Source organism: Oenanthe melanoleuca, chromosome 4 (genome assembly GCF_029582105.1).
Source record: "Oenanthe melanoleuca isolate GR-GAL-2019-014 chromosome 4, OMel1.0, whole genome shotgun sequence".
Classification (NCBI taxonomy): domain Eukaryota; kingdom Metazoa; phylum Chordata; class Aves; order Passeriformes; family Muscicapidae; genus Oenanthe; species Oenanthe melanoleuca.
The window spans coordinates 68648819-68664868 of record NC_079337.1 but is presented as its reverse complement, the minus strand read 5'-3'; the positions used below and the strand labels follow the sequence as shown (position 1 = coordinate 68664868).

At 46.1% G+C, this 16050-nt stretch overlaps 1 protein-coding gene across 1 annotated transcript in view; it reads left to right on the top strand.

The window, feature by feature from the left end:
• EXOC6B (exocyst complex component 6B) overlaps nt 1-16050 on the top strand; it is a 271894-nt gene that overhangs the window by 144527 nt on the left and 111317 nt on the right. The window contains exons 11-17 of the mRNA XM_056489697.1: nt 808-928; nt 4185-4256; nt 6062-6159; nt 6834-6939; nt 7967-8076; nt 13331-13442; nt 14740-14874. Coding sequence (XP_056345672.1) covers nt 808-928; nt 4185-4256; nt 6062-6159; nt 6834-6939; nt 7967-8076; nt 13331-13442; nt 14740-14874 — 754 coding nt within the window. The remainder of the gene's footprint in view (nt 1-807; nt 929-4184; nt 4257-6061; nt 6160-6833; nt 6940-7966; nt 8077-13330; nt 13443-14739; nt 14875-16050) is intronic.

Sequence of the window (16050 nt, the reverse complement as noted above, 5' to 3'; positions counted from 1 at the left end):
TTTTTTCTGCTCAAACCCCCAAAATTCAGATTTTTTTCTTTTTTTTGTGTTCACATCCCCCAAATTCAGAATTTTCTCTCTTTTTTTCTCCTCAAACCCCCAAAATCCACATTTCTCTCCCATTTTTTCTCCCCAAACCCCCAAAATCCACATTTCTCTCCCATTTTTTCTGCTCGAACCCCCAAAATTCACATTTTTCTCTCTTTTTTTGTGTTCAGATTTTTTTCTCTTTTTTTGTGCCGAGATCCCCAAAATTTACATTTTTCTCTCTTTTTTGTGTTCACATCCCCAAAATTCAAATTTTTTTTCTGTTTTTTGTGCTCGGATCCCCAAAATCCACATTTCTCTCTTTATTTGAGCTCAAACCCCCAAAATTCACATTTCTTTCTTTTGTTCTGCTTGGATCCCCAAAAATTCACATTTTTCTCTCTCTTTTATTCTACTCAAACCCCCAAAATTCACATTTTTCTCTCTTTTTTTCTGCTCAAACCCCCAAACTTCAGAATTTTTTCTGTTTTTTGTGCTCGGATCCCCAAAATTCACATTTCTCTCCCATTTTTTCTGCTCAAACCCCCAAAATTCACATTTCTCTCTTTTTTTCTACTCAAACCCCCAAAATTAACATTTTTCTCTCTTTTTTTTCTACTCAAACCCCCAAAATTCAGATTTTTTTCTCTCTTTTTTTGTGCTCACATCCCCAAAATTCAATTTTTTTTCTGTTTTTTGTGCTCGGATCCCCAAAATCCCCATTCCTCTCCCATTCCTCCCCCTCAAACCCCCCAAAATCCCATTTTTCCGTCCCTGCAGGTTTTTCGTGGTGGAGGATCACATCCTGCACACCACGCGGGCGCTGGTGACTCGCGCCTACGTTGATGAGCTGTGGGAGATGGCTCTGTCCAAAACCATCGCTGCCCTCAGGACTCACTCCGTGAGTACAGCCCAGCCCAGCTGTTGCTTGACACGCTCTAATTCTCATTTTTTTATTTTTTTCCCCCTCTTTGTTTTCCCCTTTTTTCCAATGAGTGACGCAGACACGCAGAAAATTATTTTCTCTATTTTTTTTTTTAGTGCGTTTCCCCCCCACCAAACTCGGTGTTTTGAAGAGTAAAACTGTGGTTTTTGTGTTTTTGTTGTTATTTCGTGTGTGATTCAGTTAAAAATTATAAAATGTTGATTTTTTTTTCCCCCCCAAAAAAATAGAGGGGAAAAGCATATTTTTGGCACAATGAAATGGGACCTTGTTTGATAGAGAATGAGAGAATCACAGAGTGGTTTGGAAAGATGATTTCTTAAATTTCATGGTTGAAAAATGGGCTGAAAATGGGCTGAAAAAACAAATCCAGAGGGAGAGAACCTTAGGTAAAAATCTGGGAAAAATCCCAAAAAACTGGGGGGAAAAGCATTTTTTTGACACAATGAAGTTTGATACAGAATCAGAGAATCCCAGAGAGGTTTGGGTTGGAAAGATCATTTTGATTTCTTAAATTTCATGTTGAAAAATGGGCAGAAAATGAGCAGAAAACCCAAATCTAGACAGAGGAGCTCCTTGGGTGAAAATATGGGAAAATATGGAGAAAATCCCAAAAAATCAAGGGGGAAAAGCATTTTTTTGACACAATGAAGTTTGATACAGAGTCAGAGAATCCTGGGATGGTTTGGGTTGGAAAGATCATTTTGATTTTTTAAATTTCATGGTTGAGAAATGGACAGAAAAACCAAATCCAGAGGGAGAGAACCAAGAGCATCTTAGGTAAAAATATGGGAAAAATCCCAAAAAAATGGAGGGAAAAGCATCTTTTTGGGACACTGAATTTTGATACAGAATCAGAGAATCCCAGAGAGGTTTGGGTTGGAAAGATCATTTTGATTTCTTAAATTTCATGGTTGAAAAATGGGCAGAAAAAACAAATCCAAGGAGAGAGTGAACCGAACCCCAAGAGAACCTTGGGTGAAAATATGGGAAAATATGGGAAAAAATCCCAAAGCAATTTTTTGACATGCTGAAGTTGGATGCAGAATCAGAGAATCCCAGGGTGGTTTGGGTTGGAAGGGACCTTAAAGATCATCTTGATTTCTTAAATTTCATGGCTGGGAAATGGGCTGAAAATGGGCAGAAAAATGAGGAGAAAACCCAAATCTACACAGGGGAGCACCTTGGGTGAAAATATGGGAAAATATGGGAAAATATGGGAAAAATCCCAAAAAACCAAGGGGGAAAAAGCATCTTTTTGACACAATAAAGTTTGATACAGAATCAGAGAATCCCAGAGTGGTTTGAGTTGGAAAGATCATCTTGATTTCTTAAATTTCATAGTTGAAATATGGGCTGAAAATGGGTTGCAAAAGGGCTGAAAACGGGTTGAAAAGGGGCTGAAAAATGGGCAGAAAAATGAGCAGAAAACCCAAATCTAGACAGAGGAGCACCTTGGGTGAAAATATGGGAAAATCTGGGAAAAATCCCCAAAATAAGGTGATGGCAAGTTGCCTCCTTCCCCCTGAGCTCCTGTTCTGAACACCAAGCCCCTGCTGAGCTAAACTCGTGTTTATTTTCATTTCAAGTGGGATTTTCTCTGAGCTGGAAGCAGGGGGCTGAGCCAGGCCCTGTTTCTGGTTTTTTTGTGTTTTTATTTTTTGGTGTTCCCAGCTTTGTTGCCACGCAGGTCATTTCAAGCGGTGCCAGAACAGGGGAGGCTTTTTCAGCAATCACAAAACATTCCCTGATTTCCCAACCCCCCTTTGCTGGGAACACTCCCAGTTCAACCAGTTCATCCCAAACTGGGATTTGAGCAGGGTCTCACCTTGCTGAGGTTCTTTGGATTTTTCCAAGGCAGACAAATTTATCCCTGGATTTTCCTCCTTGCAGACAGGGATATCTTTAATCACTTGTGCTGCTTCAGGGCATGATCTTTCTTCCTGACTCTCCTTTTTGGACAGGGAGATGGAAAACCTGTGTCTCCCAGTCCTTCCTGCTGATTGATGGAGCTGCTCCTCCTGGAGTTTCCAGCTCTAAATCCCTCTCTCCTTCCAGCCTGATTCTATATTTGGGCAGGCTCTGTCTCAAACCTGGCGTTTTTCAGGATTTTTGGGCTGCTCCTGGGGGTGCTGGGGTGGCTCTGGGGACACTGGGGGTTTGGAGCAGGTGAATCCTCCACTGAGCTGGAGCCTGGTGTGTTTTCTGGCCGGGGATGTTTGCCTGAGATGCTTCATTACCATCAGACACAACACAGTAAATATTAAATGAGGGATGCAGCTCCTCTTGCTGCCCAGCAGCTCCTGGGCCATTTTGGACACGTCTCAGCCATTTCTGGGGCAGCCCAAAGGCTTTTCCAGCCTGGAGAGCAGCACTGGGAGCGGGGACACCTTCACCTGGTGTGGGGACAGGTGTGTGCCAATAAAGGCAGGAGCTTCTCTTTGAAATGCAGAATGTAAACCCCCTCCCTCCAAATTATTATAAATCTGAAATGAAGGGGCTCTCAGGCAAAGAGATGGGAATTAGGAATAACAGTTCTTTACCAGGAAAATTAAAATAGCAATGCAGTATTACACAGAACAATCCCAGCCCTGCCAGAGTCAGAATCCAAGCTGACACCCGTCAGTCAGTCAGGGTGTTGGCACAGTCCCATTCAATGGTGGCTGCATCCTCCTGCAGGGGCAGATGTGGTTCAGCTGGAGCAGTGCTCCTGGAGAAGGTGCAGTTTCCTCTGAAGGTGCAGGGATGATGTGCAAAGGTCTGGTTTTCCTCTGGAATCCAGTGGGAAGAAGGTTCCTTGGTGTCCCAAATCTCAGTTTTTATCTGGGTAGGAAAGGCTTGGCTGCTCCCCTGGCTGGAGCATCTCCCAGTGGGATGATGGAATTTTATCAGTCATGCCCTGGGACTCAGTGGCCATGAACAGGAGATATCTCCTGGAGGGAGGATGGGCTGTGGGAAGATAAAGATGATTGCCCAGCTGGTTTAAAGATGGCCCATGAGCAGATAATGTGTGCCAGGAGATCAGGGGCACTGCCCCACCCAGCTGGGACAGAATTCACATTTGCAGCCCCAGACCCCAGCCCAGCCCTCCCTGCCCTGCTGGGCTGGGGGTGAAGCTGCTGCTCCCCAGTTTCCAGCAGAGCAGGGCTCAGGGCTGGGCTCTGTGCTGTGCCAGCCTCTCAGAGCTCTGCTCTCCTCTCTCCCTCCCCTCCAGTCCTACTGCTCTGACCCCAGCCTGGTGTTGGACCTCAAGAATCTCATCGTGCTCTTCGCCGACACGCTGCAGGTACGGGGGCCCTGCTGCTCCTGCTGCCCCTGCTGCCCCTGCTGCTGCTCCTGCTGCTCCTCCTGCTTCTCCTGCTGCTGCTGCTGCCCCTGCTGCCCCTGCTGCTGCTGCTCCTGCTGCTGCTGCCCCTGCTGCTGCTGCTCCCTTTGCTGCTCCTCCTGCTGCCCCTGCTGCTCCTGCTGCCCCTGCTGCTCCTGCTGCTGCTGCCCCTGCTGCCCCTGCTCCTGCTGCCCCTGCTGCTCCTGCTGCTGCCCCTGCTGCTCCTCCTGCTGCCCCTGCTGCCCCTGCTGCCCCTGCTGCTCCTGCTGCCCCTGCTGCCCCTGCTGCCCCTGCCCCTGCTGCCCCTGCTGCTCCTGCTGCCCCTGCTGCTCCTGCTGCTCCTGCTGCTCCTGCTGCCCCTGCTGCCCCTGCTGCTCCTGCTGCTCCTGCTGCCCCTGCTGCTCCTGCTGCCCCTGCTGCTCCTGCTGCCCCTGCTGCCCCTGCTGCTGCTCCTGCTGCTCCTGCTGCCCCTGCTGCCCCTGCTGCTCCTGCTGCCCCTGCTGCTCCTCCTGCTGCTCCTCCTGCTGCCCCTGCTGCTGCTCCTGCTGCCCCTGCTGCCCCTGCTGCTCCTGCTGCTCCTGCTGCCCCTGCTGCTGCCCCTGCTGCTCCTGCTGCCCCTGCTGCCCCTGCTGCTGCTCCTGCTGCTCCTGCTGCTCCTGCTGCCCCTGCTGCCCCTGCTGCTCCTGCTGCCCCTGCTGCTCCTGCTGCTCCTGCTGCCCCTGCTGCTCCTGCTGCTCCTCCTGCTGCCCCTGCTGCCCCTGCTGCTCCTGCTGCCCCTGCTGCCCCTGCTGCTCCTGCTGCCCCTGCTGCTCCTGCTGCTCCTGCTGCTCCTGCTGCTCCTGCTGCTCCTGCTGCTGCTGCTCCTGCTGCTCCTCCTGCTGCCCCTGCTGCTCCTGCTGCTCCTGCTGCCCCTGCTGCCTTTACTGCCCCTGCTTCTCCTGCTGCCCCTGCTGCCCCTGCTGCCCCTGCTGCCCCTGCTGCTTCTGCTGCTCCTGCTGCTCCTGCTGCCCCTGCTCCTCCTGCTGCTCCTGCTGCCCCTGCTGCTCCTGCTGCCCCTCCTGCCCCTGCTGCCCCTGCTGCCCCTGCTGCCCCTGCTGCCCCTGCTGCTTCTGCTGCTCCTGCTGCTCCTGCTGCCCCTGCTCCTCCTGCTGCTCCTGCTGCCCCTGCTGCTCCTGCTGCTCCTGCTGCTCCTGCTCCTCCTGCTGCTCCTGCTGCCCCTGCTCCTCCTGCTGCTCCTGCTGCCCCTGCTGCTCCTGCTGCCCCTGCTCCTCCTGCTGCTCCTGCTGCCCCTGCTCCTCCTGCTGCCCCTCCTGCCCCTGCTGCCCCTGCTGCCCCTGCTGCCCCTGCTGCCCCTGCTGTCCCTGCTGCCCCTGCTGCTCCTGCTGCTCCTGCCCTGCTCTGGGGGCTCAGCTGGGCTGGCCAAGCCCCTCCTGGGCCTGGGCACAGCCTGGGCTGGTCTCTGCAAGGACCCAGCCTTGGCCAAGCTCCTCCTGGGTCATTTCTGGGCCTGGGCACAGCCTGGGTTGATCTGTGCAAGGACCCAGCCTTGGCCAAGCCCCTCCTGGGTCTGGGCTCAGCCTGGGTTGGTCTCTGCAAGGACCCAGCCTTGTCCAGCTCTCCCAGCCCTTGGGCAGCTCTCAGGGGGTTCAGTCACCCCCAAAACGCCTCCAGCAGCACCAGGGGTGGTGCCAGGGGAGATGTGGCCCCTGATAAAGCCAGAGAACAGCCCCCAGTGCTGCGGGTGCTCATCCCCTCCTGCCCTGCAGGGCTACGGCTTCCCCGTGAACCAGCTCTTCGAGGTGCTGCTGGAGATCCAGGACCAGTACAGCGAGACCCTGCTCAAGAAATGGGCTGGGGTCTTCAGGTGAGAGGATCCCAAAAAAAACCAAAAAAATCCCACCTGGGACACCTCTCCTGAGGAGCTGTGGGATTTTTTGAGGGATTTCTTAGAGGATTGTGGAATGGGTTGGGTGGGAAGGGAATCTGGAATTCACCCAGTGCCAGCCCTGCCAAGGAGCTGCTGGGATAAATCCAGAGTCATGGAAATTACTCCAGGCTGGGAGAGCTGGGAATGTTCCCCTGGAGAAGGGAAAAATCCAGGGAATCCTCAGAGTCCCTGAAGGGGCTCCAGGAGAGCTGGAATTTGGGACAAGGCCTGGAGGGACAGGACACAGGGAATGGCTCCCACTGGGAAAGGGGAGATGGGGCTGGGATCTTGGGAAGGAATTCCTGCCTGGGCTGCAATTCCCAGATTTGCTGTGGCTGCCTCTGGATCCCTGGGAATGTTCAAGACCAGGTTGGACCCACCTGGGACAGTGGGAGTGTCCCTGCCATGGGTGGGAATGGATGAATTTTAAATTCCCACCCAACCCATTCCAGGATTCTGTGCCCTCACTCCTTCACTGTGGCTGCTCTGGGATATCCCCAAGTGCTGCTGCAGGAATTTGGGATCACCCCTTACCTCTGGGAACATCCTGAGCCAGCAGGAAAACTTCCCCCTCCCAGTTGTCTCCTGAACTCTTCTTTTTCCTTTCCCAGAAACATCCTTGACTCAGATAACTACAGCCCCATCCCAGTGCCAGATGAAGAAGTTTATAAGAAAATCGTTGGGCAGTTCCCATTCCAGGATGCTGAACTTGAAAAGGTAAATTTTGGGATGGGGAGAGTGGCCTGGCCTGGCTGCTGGGACAGCAGAACCTCACATTAAACAAAAAACCCAAATCAACCCCCCAACCCAAATAAACAACAAAAGAGAAAATAAAACAGTGGGAAAGAACAAACATTGGGATGCATTTCTGCTGTGGATGAGGGAGTGTGGGTTGTGTTCCCCCCAGGCTGCTCTGGTACCAATATCCATTTCCATGGGCAATTTATTCCCTTTTTGTGCACCCTGGGATTGACCTTTGTTGGTTTAATCTCATATTTAGAGAAAAAGAGCCCAAAAAAAGTGGTGGATCGTGGCCTCGGCACAAACTTGTGCTTGGAAATCCAAAGTGTGTCCAGATGTCCCCTAAATCCCAAATCCTAAATCCTTAATCCCAAATCCTAAATCCTAAATCCCAAATCCCAAATCCTGAATCCCAAATCCCAAATCCTAAATCCCAAATCCCAAATCCCAAATCCTAAATCCCAAATCCCAAATCCCAAATCCTGAATCCCAAATCCTAAATCCCAAATCCCAAATCCTAAATCCTAAATCCCAAATCCTGAATCCCAAATCCTAAATCCCAAATCCCAAATCCCAAATCCTGAATCCCAAATCCTAAATCCCAAATCCCAAATTCAATCCTGAATCCTGAATCCCAAATCCTGAATCCGAAATCCCAAATCCCAAATCCCAAATCCCAAATCCCATATCCTAAATCCCTCTGGAGAATTCCCTCTGGAATTCTCTCTCCTGTTTTTATTTTTATTTTTATTTTTATTTTTATTTTTTTTTTATTTTTATTTTTATTTTTATTTTTATATTTTTATTTTTATTTTTATTTTTTTTATTTTTATTTTTATTTTTATTTTTATTTTTATTTTTATTTTTATTTTTATTTTTATTTTTATTTTTATTTATTTTTATTTTTATTTATTTTTATTTTTATTTTTATTTTTATTTTTATTTTTATTTTTATTTTTATTTTTATTTTTATTTTTATTTTTATTTATTTTTATTTTTCCAGCAACCCTTCCCGAAGAAGTTTCCCTTCTCAGAGTTTGTGCCCCGGGTTTTCAGCCAGATCAAGGAGTTCATCCACGCCTGCCTCAAGTTCTCCGAGGATCTGCACCTCAGGTGGGAGCGTGGGCAGGAGGGTGTAAAATATATAAAATATATAAAATATATAAAATATATAAAATATATAAAATGTATAAAATGTGAAATGTAAAATGAAAAATAAATATGAAATATGAAATATAGAATATAAAATATAAAATATGAACTGTAAAATATAAAATATAAAATATAAAATGTAAAATGTAAAATGTAAAATGTAAAATGTAAAATGTAAAATGTAAAATATGAAATATAAAATATATAAAATATGAAATATGACATATAAAAGATAAAATATAAAATATATGACATATAAAATATGAAATATAAAATATGACATATAAAAGATAAAATATAAAATATAAAATATGAAAGGTAAAATGCCAAATATTAAATATTAAATATTAAATATTAAATATTAAATATTACCTGTAAGATATAAAATATAAAATATAAAATGTAAAATGTAAAATATGAAATATAAAATATATAAAATATGAAATATGACATATAAAATATAAAATATAAAATATATGAAATATAAAATATGAAATATAAAATATGAAATCTAAAATCTAAAATCTAAAATATAAAACTTAAATATAAAATGTAAAATATAAAATAAATATAAAATGTAAAATATAAAACATAAAATATGAAATATGAAATATGAAATATAGCATATAAAAATATAAAATGTAAAATATCTAATATAAAATATGAAATATAAAACATAAATATGAAATATGAAATGAAATTTAAAATATAAAATATAAAATGTAAATGTGAAATAAAAATAGAAAATATAACTATAAAATAAAATATGAAATATAAAATATAAATATGAAATGAAATTTAAAATATAAAATATAAAATGTAAATATGAAATAGAAAATAGAAAATGTAACTGTAAAATAAAATATAAAATATAAAATGTGAAATATGAAATATGAAATTTGAAATATGAAATATAAATATAAAATACAGAATATAAAATATAAAATATAGAATATAAAATATTTCTGTCACAGTGAGTGTTACAGCATTTCTAGCTAACAGGTTAAATGTTTTTTAACTCTCCAGTTAAGAACAAACACTTAAATTATTTTTATTTTTAACCCAGCAACTAATTACTCGTGACCTGTAATGTGGAATTTTTTATTTAATTACAAAAGTATCTCTCAAACCCATGGGGAGGAAGGTGAAAATTCCCTAAAATTCCATTTTGCCTTCCATATATTGTTATGTTTAAAAAACATTAAATTTTAATTTTTTTACACACTTTTATTTCATCTACCCACCAGCGATTCCGGTTCTGTTCTTCAGTTTTGGAATATTTTGACTGAGTCAAAACCAGTTTTTTTTCTTGAGGATCAGCACAGAAATTCTAAAATTCTGAGTTTCAGGAGTTCCAGCTCCAGGTCCAGCGTGGTTTGGGTTGGAAGGAATTTTGGGAATTGTCTCATTTTACCCCATCCCAGCTCCATCCTGCCCTGGATTGCAGGAAATTCCCCACTCCTGGTTGTGTTTCTGCATCCTTATTGATTGATATCAAACTGATATCAAACTGATATAAAATTGATATAAAATTCCATTTCTGTCAGTCAGTGGGCCCTGCAGAAAGGCTTTGCTGGCCCAGCTGGGACATCCCTGCTCCCAGGACTGGGAATTCCATGGAAATCCTGTCAGGAGCCCTCTGAGGTTTGGATTTTTTTGGTCAGGAGCGAGTTTCAGCTGCTGGTTTCGTGCTTTTGTTGTTCTTGTTTCTACAGGGGAGTTTATATACAAATAATCTGATTTTTTTTTCCTTTTTTTTTTTTTTTTTAAAGCCTCCAAAATGCTGCCTGTGTTTACCCTCCCTGCTTTGATGCTTTTCCCCCATGGGCTGTGCCAGGAGCTGCCAGCTGGGGCTTGGCTCAGGAATTCAGGATGAGATTTTGGCTGGGAGGTTTCACCCTCCTTCCCTTCCCTGGCTGGACAAAACCTGGATTGGGGTGGGGGAGTTTCAGCTCCTTGGGGAATTTCGTGTCCTGGAGAGAGTCCAGAGGGGATCATGGAAGTGATTCCAGGATTTTGGGGCTCCTCTGCTCTGGGAGTGTTCCCCTGGAGGAGGGAAAATTCCAGGGAATGCTCAGAGGGGCTCCAGGAGAGCTGGAACTGGGGAAAAGGACACAGGGAATGGCTCCCACTGGGAAAGGGGAGATGGGGCTGGGATCTTGGGAAGGAATTCCTGCCTGGGCTGCAATTCCCAGATTTGCTGGGGCTGCCCCTGGATCCCAGGACAGGCTGGATCCACCTGGGACAGTGGGAGTGTCCCTGCCTGTGGATGGGGTGGGATTTAAGGTCACTTCCAAACCAAACCATTCCAGGATTCTGGAGCCCCTCTGCTCTGGGAGAGCTGGGAATGTCCAGCTTGGAAAAAAGAAGGATTTGGATGAACTTGGAGTCCTGGTGACCCAAACCCAAGAAGCAGCAGGACAAGAAGGAAGAAAATCCCTCCACCCTGCATCCTAAACCCCCAGATTCCACATTTTCCCCCCTGTGCCATGACACACTTCTCTCCTAACCCCTCAGCAGTGATTTTATCTTTATCACTCCATTTTGGGAGTTTTCTCCACGGTTTTGGGTCCCAGGCAGAGCTCCCCTGGTGCTCTCACAGCACAGAAAGTTCCAAACTCCCATTTTTCACAGTCCCAGCCCCATTCCAGGTGGATCCTGTTTCCCCTGAGCTCTGTGCCCTTCCCCATCCCTGGGTGATTTTTTTGGAGCAGAGGGGTCCCCGTGGGTCCCTCCAGACCCCTCATTAAAATTCCTCTTCCCACTGGGTTTTCCAGCCCTTTGGAGCCCCTCTCCCCCTCTTGCAGCCAAACATTTGGAACATTTCTCTGCAAACCCCTCTTGACACTTTCTTCATTTCACCCTGACAGCTTGAATTAGGTTTTATTAGGCAGCTTGGCTACAAAGCCACCAGCCAGTTCCCTTTTCTCTTCCCTTTCTTTTTATTTTTTTTTTAATTTTTGTTTTTTTTTTTTTGCCCTGGCCTTGTCATTTAGGAGCACCCTGGAGTGCTGGGGGTCAGCCTGTCACTCACAGGGGCTGGAGGTCAGCACAGCTGCCACAGGATCTGGGACAGGAGCTGTCATTATCCCAGACAGTTCCCTTCAAGCCTTTTCCTGCACAGCTCAGCCCCTGGCAGAAAATGGAGCTCTCTTTTTATTTTTTTTATTTTTTTTTTTCAATCTTTTTTTTTTTTTTTTTTTTTTTTTCTTCCTCCCCCTAATTATTTTGTTAAAGCAGCTCCTTGTGCCTGTTGGATGGCAGGGTTCTCCTTTTTGTGGGGTTGTTTCACTTCAGGGAAGTTTGGAGTTTTGGTTATTGGCTCTGTTAATTGGATTAGAGCAGGAAAAATTCCTTTATCTCCTCAGCACTTTGGGCTTTTTGCAAATCCATCAGGTTGTTTTCAAAAGTGGCTTTTCCCAGTGGAATTTCCCGTTGGAAAATAGGGAATATCTTTGGGAATTGGTGAAGGAGGAGTTGGATCAGCTTTAACCAAGACTTGGGTTTGGGTTGGGAATATTTTTCTGCAAATTTCCTTTGTCTGCTCAGCACTTTGGGCTTTTTACGAGTTCATCAGGTTGTTTTTAAAGTTATCCTGTTGCATTTTCCAGTGGAATTTCCCATTGGAAAACAGGGAATATCTTTGGGAATTGGTGAAAGATGAGGTGGATCAGCTCTGATCCACCAAGACTTGGGTTTGGGTTTTTCTTTAACTGCTCAGCACTTTGGGCTTTTTACAAATCCATCAGGTTGTTTTCAAAAGTGGCTTTTCCCAGTGGAATTTCCCGTTGGAAAATAGGGAATATCTTTGGGAATTGGTGAAGGAGGAGTTGGATCAGCTTTAACCAAGACTTGGGTTTGGGTTGGGAATATTTTTCTGCAAATTTCCTTTGTCTGCTCAGCACTTTGAGCTTTTTACAAGTTGAGTTCATCAGGTTGTTTTTAAAGTTATCCTGTTGCATTTTCCAGTGGAATTTCCCATTGGAAAACAGGGAATATCTTTGGGAATTGGTGAAAGATGAGGTGGATCAGCTCTGATCCACCAGGACTTGGGTTTGGGTTGGGAATTTTTCTGCAAATTTCCTTTATCTCCTCAGCACTTTGGGCTTTTTACAAATCCATCAGGTTGTTTTTAAAATTATCCTGCTGCTTTTCCCAGTGGAATTTCCTATAGGAAAACAGGGAATATCTTTGGGAATTGGTGAAGGATGAGATGGATCAGCTCTGATCCACCAAGACTTGGGTTTGGGTTGGGAATTTTTCTGCAAATTTCCTTTATCTCCTCAGTACTTTTGCCTTTTTTACAAGTTGAGTTCATCAGGTTGTTTTTTAAAGTATCCTGTGGCTTTTCCCAGTGGAATTTCCCATAGGAAAACAGGGAATATCTTTGGGAATTGGTGAAGGATGAGATGCAGGGGCTCCAGGAGAGCTGGAATTTGGGACAAGGCCTGGAGGGACAGGACACAGGGAATGGCTCCCACTGGGAAAGGGGAGATGGGGCTGGGATCTTGGGAAGGAATTCCTGCCTGGGCTGGAATTCCCAGATTTGCTGTGGCTGCCCCTGGATCCCTGGCAGTGCCCAAGGCCAGGCTGGATCCCCTGGGACAGTGGGAGTGTCCCTGCCATGGATGGGGTGGGAATGGGATGGGAATTATTTCTTCCATCCCAACCCATTGTGGGATTCTGGGATTCTGGGAGCTGTGCTGTGCTGAGGATCCCCTGTGTGGAAATCCAGGGATCACTGGAGGTTTGTCCTCCTAAACCCATTCCCTGTGACCTCACTCACTCTTGGAATTTTTCCAGTTTTCTTTCTCCATCCCAAGCCATTCCACGGTTCTGTCATTTTTTCTGGAAGCCCAGAAAGGGCTGGGAGGGGAATTTTGGGGGATTTGATTTGGGGTTTCACCACTGGAGATCTCATCCCTGGCCCTGACCAGACAAATCCCCATTTTTGGGTGGGGCTGTGCTGATTCCACGGGCGGCTCCTCCTCGGGCTGGACCAGCCCCTCTGGGATGGGAGGCTGAGGAATGTGGGATTTGCAGGTGTTCATCCCCCTTTCCCCCTGAAACAGGGAGAAAAAGCCCTGAATTGGTGAATTTTGGTGTAATTCCAGCTCCTGTGAGTGGGTGAGGCAGGGAAGGAGGATGAGAATTCCCAGTGATTTTTCATTCCATGGAGCATCCTTCAAATCCCTCTTTAAATTTTACCTCACAGCTCCACAGAAGTCGATGACATGATCAGAAAATCCACAAACCTGCTGCTGACCAGGACCCTGAGCAACTGTTTACAGAATGTCATCAAGAGGAAAAACGTGGGGCTGACAGAGGTGGGATTTGGGAATGGGGGGACAGGACACAGGGAAAGGGGAGATGGGGCTGGGATCCTGGGAAGGAATTCCTGCCTGGGCTGCAATTCCCAGATTTGCTGTGGCTGCCCCTGGATCCCTGGGAATGTCCAAGGATCCACCTGGGATGGTGGGAGGTGTTTGGGTCAGAATTAAATCCTCTTTGAGATCCTATCCAACCCATTCCAGGATTCTGTGATTCCAGGGCAGGAGATCCCTTGGAATTCCTTCAAGCCCCTTTAGAGGTGCTGGTTTGGAGCATTCCATGAAATATTTTCCTGGAAAACAAAAGCACTGCCCAGCATTATACAAATCAAAGAACTTTGGATTGTGGGAAATCAAATAGATTTCTTTGCTGTTGGTTGTGAATTTTTGAATTTTTGTGCACTTTGGGGTGTGTTAGAAACATGAATTAAAGTCTGAGGACTTCAGGGAGGACCAGAGGAGATCCAGGAGGGAAATGTGAGGGAATGGGGGAGCAATCCTCGTTTTCAGGAGGTGTTGGAGTTGTTTCAGCACAATTTGGGATTTTCTTCCCAGTGCTCCATCCTTTTCCCTGCACAAAATCAGGTTTCTGATGATTTTAATCCATGTAAATCCACGGGTCCCCAGGACAGGTGTGGCCTCTGTGTGCTGCTATTAAACAAGGAGTTATTAATTGTTCACTTAATCATTGCTGCCTTGGATTGTTCTCTGGACACCCTGTTCCATTCTGCCCCTTCCAGAGCCTCCTTTCCTCCCCAGTGTCCAGGCTGAGCCTCCCAGGCTGTCACCTCCACCTGTCTGATGTCACCAGTGCTGGCACCTCCATGGTGTCACCTGGCAATTTCTGCTCCTGCCCCTCTGAAATTGCTGATGAATCCAACCTCCCTCAGAGCTGGGAGTGTTCCCAACCCCTTCCTGCACGGGAGGTGGCTCCAGACAGCCCCAGCACTGAAGTGACACCAAAGCCTGTTCTGCTCACCCCACACCTGCCAGAGCCAAATCCTTTGTTCCAATCCGTGTGATGTCACTCAAATTTGGGGTAATTTTCAGGTTCAGTGGCAGCCAGGAGCTTCCTGATGTGTCCTGGCAGCTTTATTTTTTTTTTTTTTTCTTTTGGAGAGTGACAGCTCAATGTAGGAAAGTCCTTCCATGAAATAAAAAAATCGTGGTCATGGGAAATGCTTCCCCCCCAAAATTATCTTGGATTTGGGAGAGGCTGGGGGGTGTTTGCACAGCCTCAGCCAGGATTCCCTGGAATTGGCAGCCCTGGAAAAAGCCTCCTTTGCCTCCCCAGCTGGTGCAGATCATCATCAACACCACCCACCTGGAGAAATCCTGCCGCTTCCTGGAGGAGTTCATCACCCACATCACCAACGTGCTGCCCGACACCGTCCACACCACCAAACTCTACGGCACCACCACCTTCAAGGTGAGCAGGGCTGGGTCCCAGAGACCTGGGGTGGGGACAGGTGTGTGCCAAGAAAGGCAGGAGCTTCTCTTTGAAATGGAGAATGGAACCCCCCTCCCTCCAAATTATTATAAATATGAAATTAAGGGGCTCTCAGGCAAAGAGATGGGAATTAGGAATAACAGTTCTTGACTAGGAAAATTAAAATAGCAATGCAGTATTACACAGAACAATCCCAGCCCTGCCAGAGTCAGAATCCAAGCTGACACCCGTCAGTCAGTCAGGGTGTTGGCACAGTCCCATTCAATGGTGGCTGCATCCTCCTGCAGGGGCAGATGTGGTTCAGCTGGAGCAGTGCTCCTGGAGAAGGTGCAGTTTCCTCTGAAGCTCCAGGGATGATGTGCAAAGGTCTGGTTTTCCTCTGGGATCCAGTGGGAAGAAGGTTCCTTGGTGTCCCAAATCTCAGTTTTTATCTGGGTAGGAAAGGCTTGGCTGCTCCCCTGGCTGGAGCATCTCCCATGGGATGATGGAATTTTATCAGTCATGCCCTGGGACTCAGTGGCCATGAACAGGAGATATCTCCTGGAGGGAGGATGGGCTGTGGGAAGATAAAGATGATTGCCCAGCTGGTTTAAAGATGCCCATGAGCAGATAATGTGTGCCAGGAGATCAAGGACAGAATTCACGTTGCTCTCCACATCCTGTAGTGCAACCCCAGACACCCAGTTTGGGATTTTCCTGCTGTGGGGTGGGATTAGGAGCAAGGCAAAACAGCATCAGCTTTAAATGGTACAAAGAGAAACTTTATTGCTAGAAACTATAAAGGAAAAAAAAAAACTCAGAATAAAACTTTCCACCACTTTTCCTCCCACCCCACACAATTAATTTTTTTTTAACATACAGAAAACAACTTAGTTTTTAGCATTTCTTAAATAGTCTTTTACCAGGTCTTGGCAGGTAAAAAATTTCAGAAGACCTTTACAAGCCAAGGGGTCCCACCCTGGGTGGGTGCTGGGAGGGATCAGCTAGGCTGAGCCCAAAGTTAATCCCAGCCTATTTTGGGAAGGTTGCACCATCACTTTGGGTTTGCCCTCAGGTCGTTGCTGCTGTCGAGATCCCTCGAGGTTTTTTCCTTAAATTACAGCTCTAATTAGCTGAAGGATTAAGGAGATTTTAAACAAGAGCCTGATCATGTAT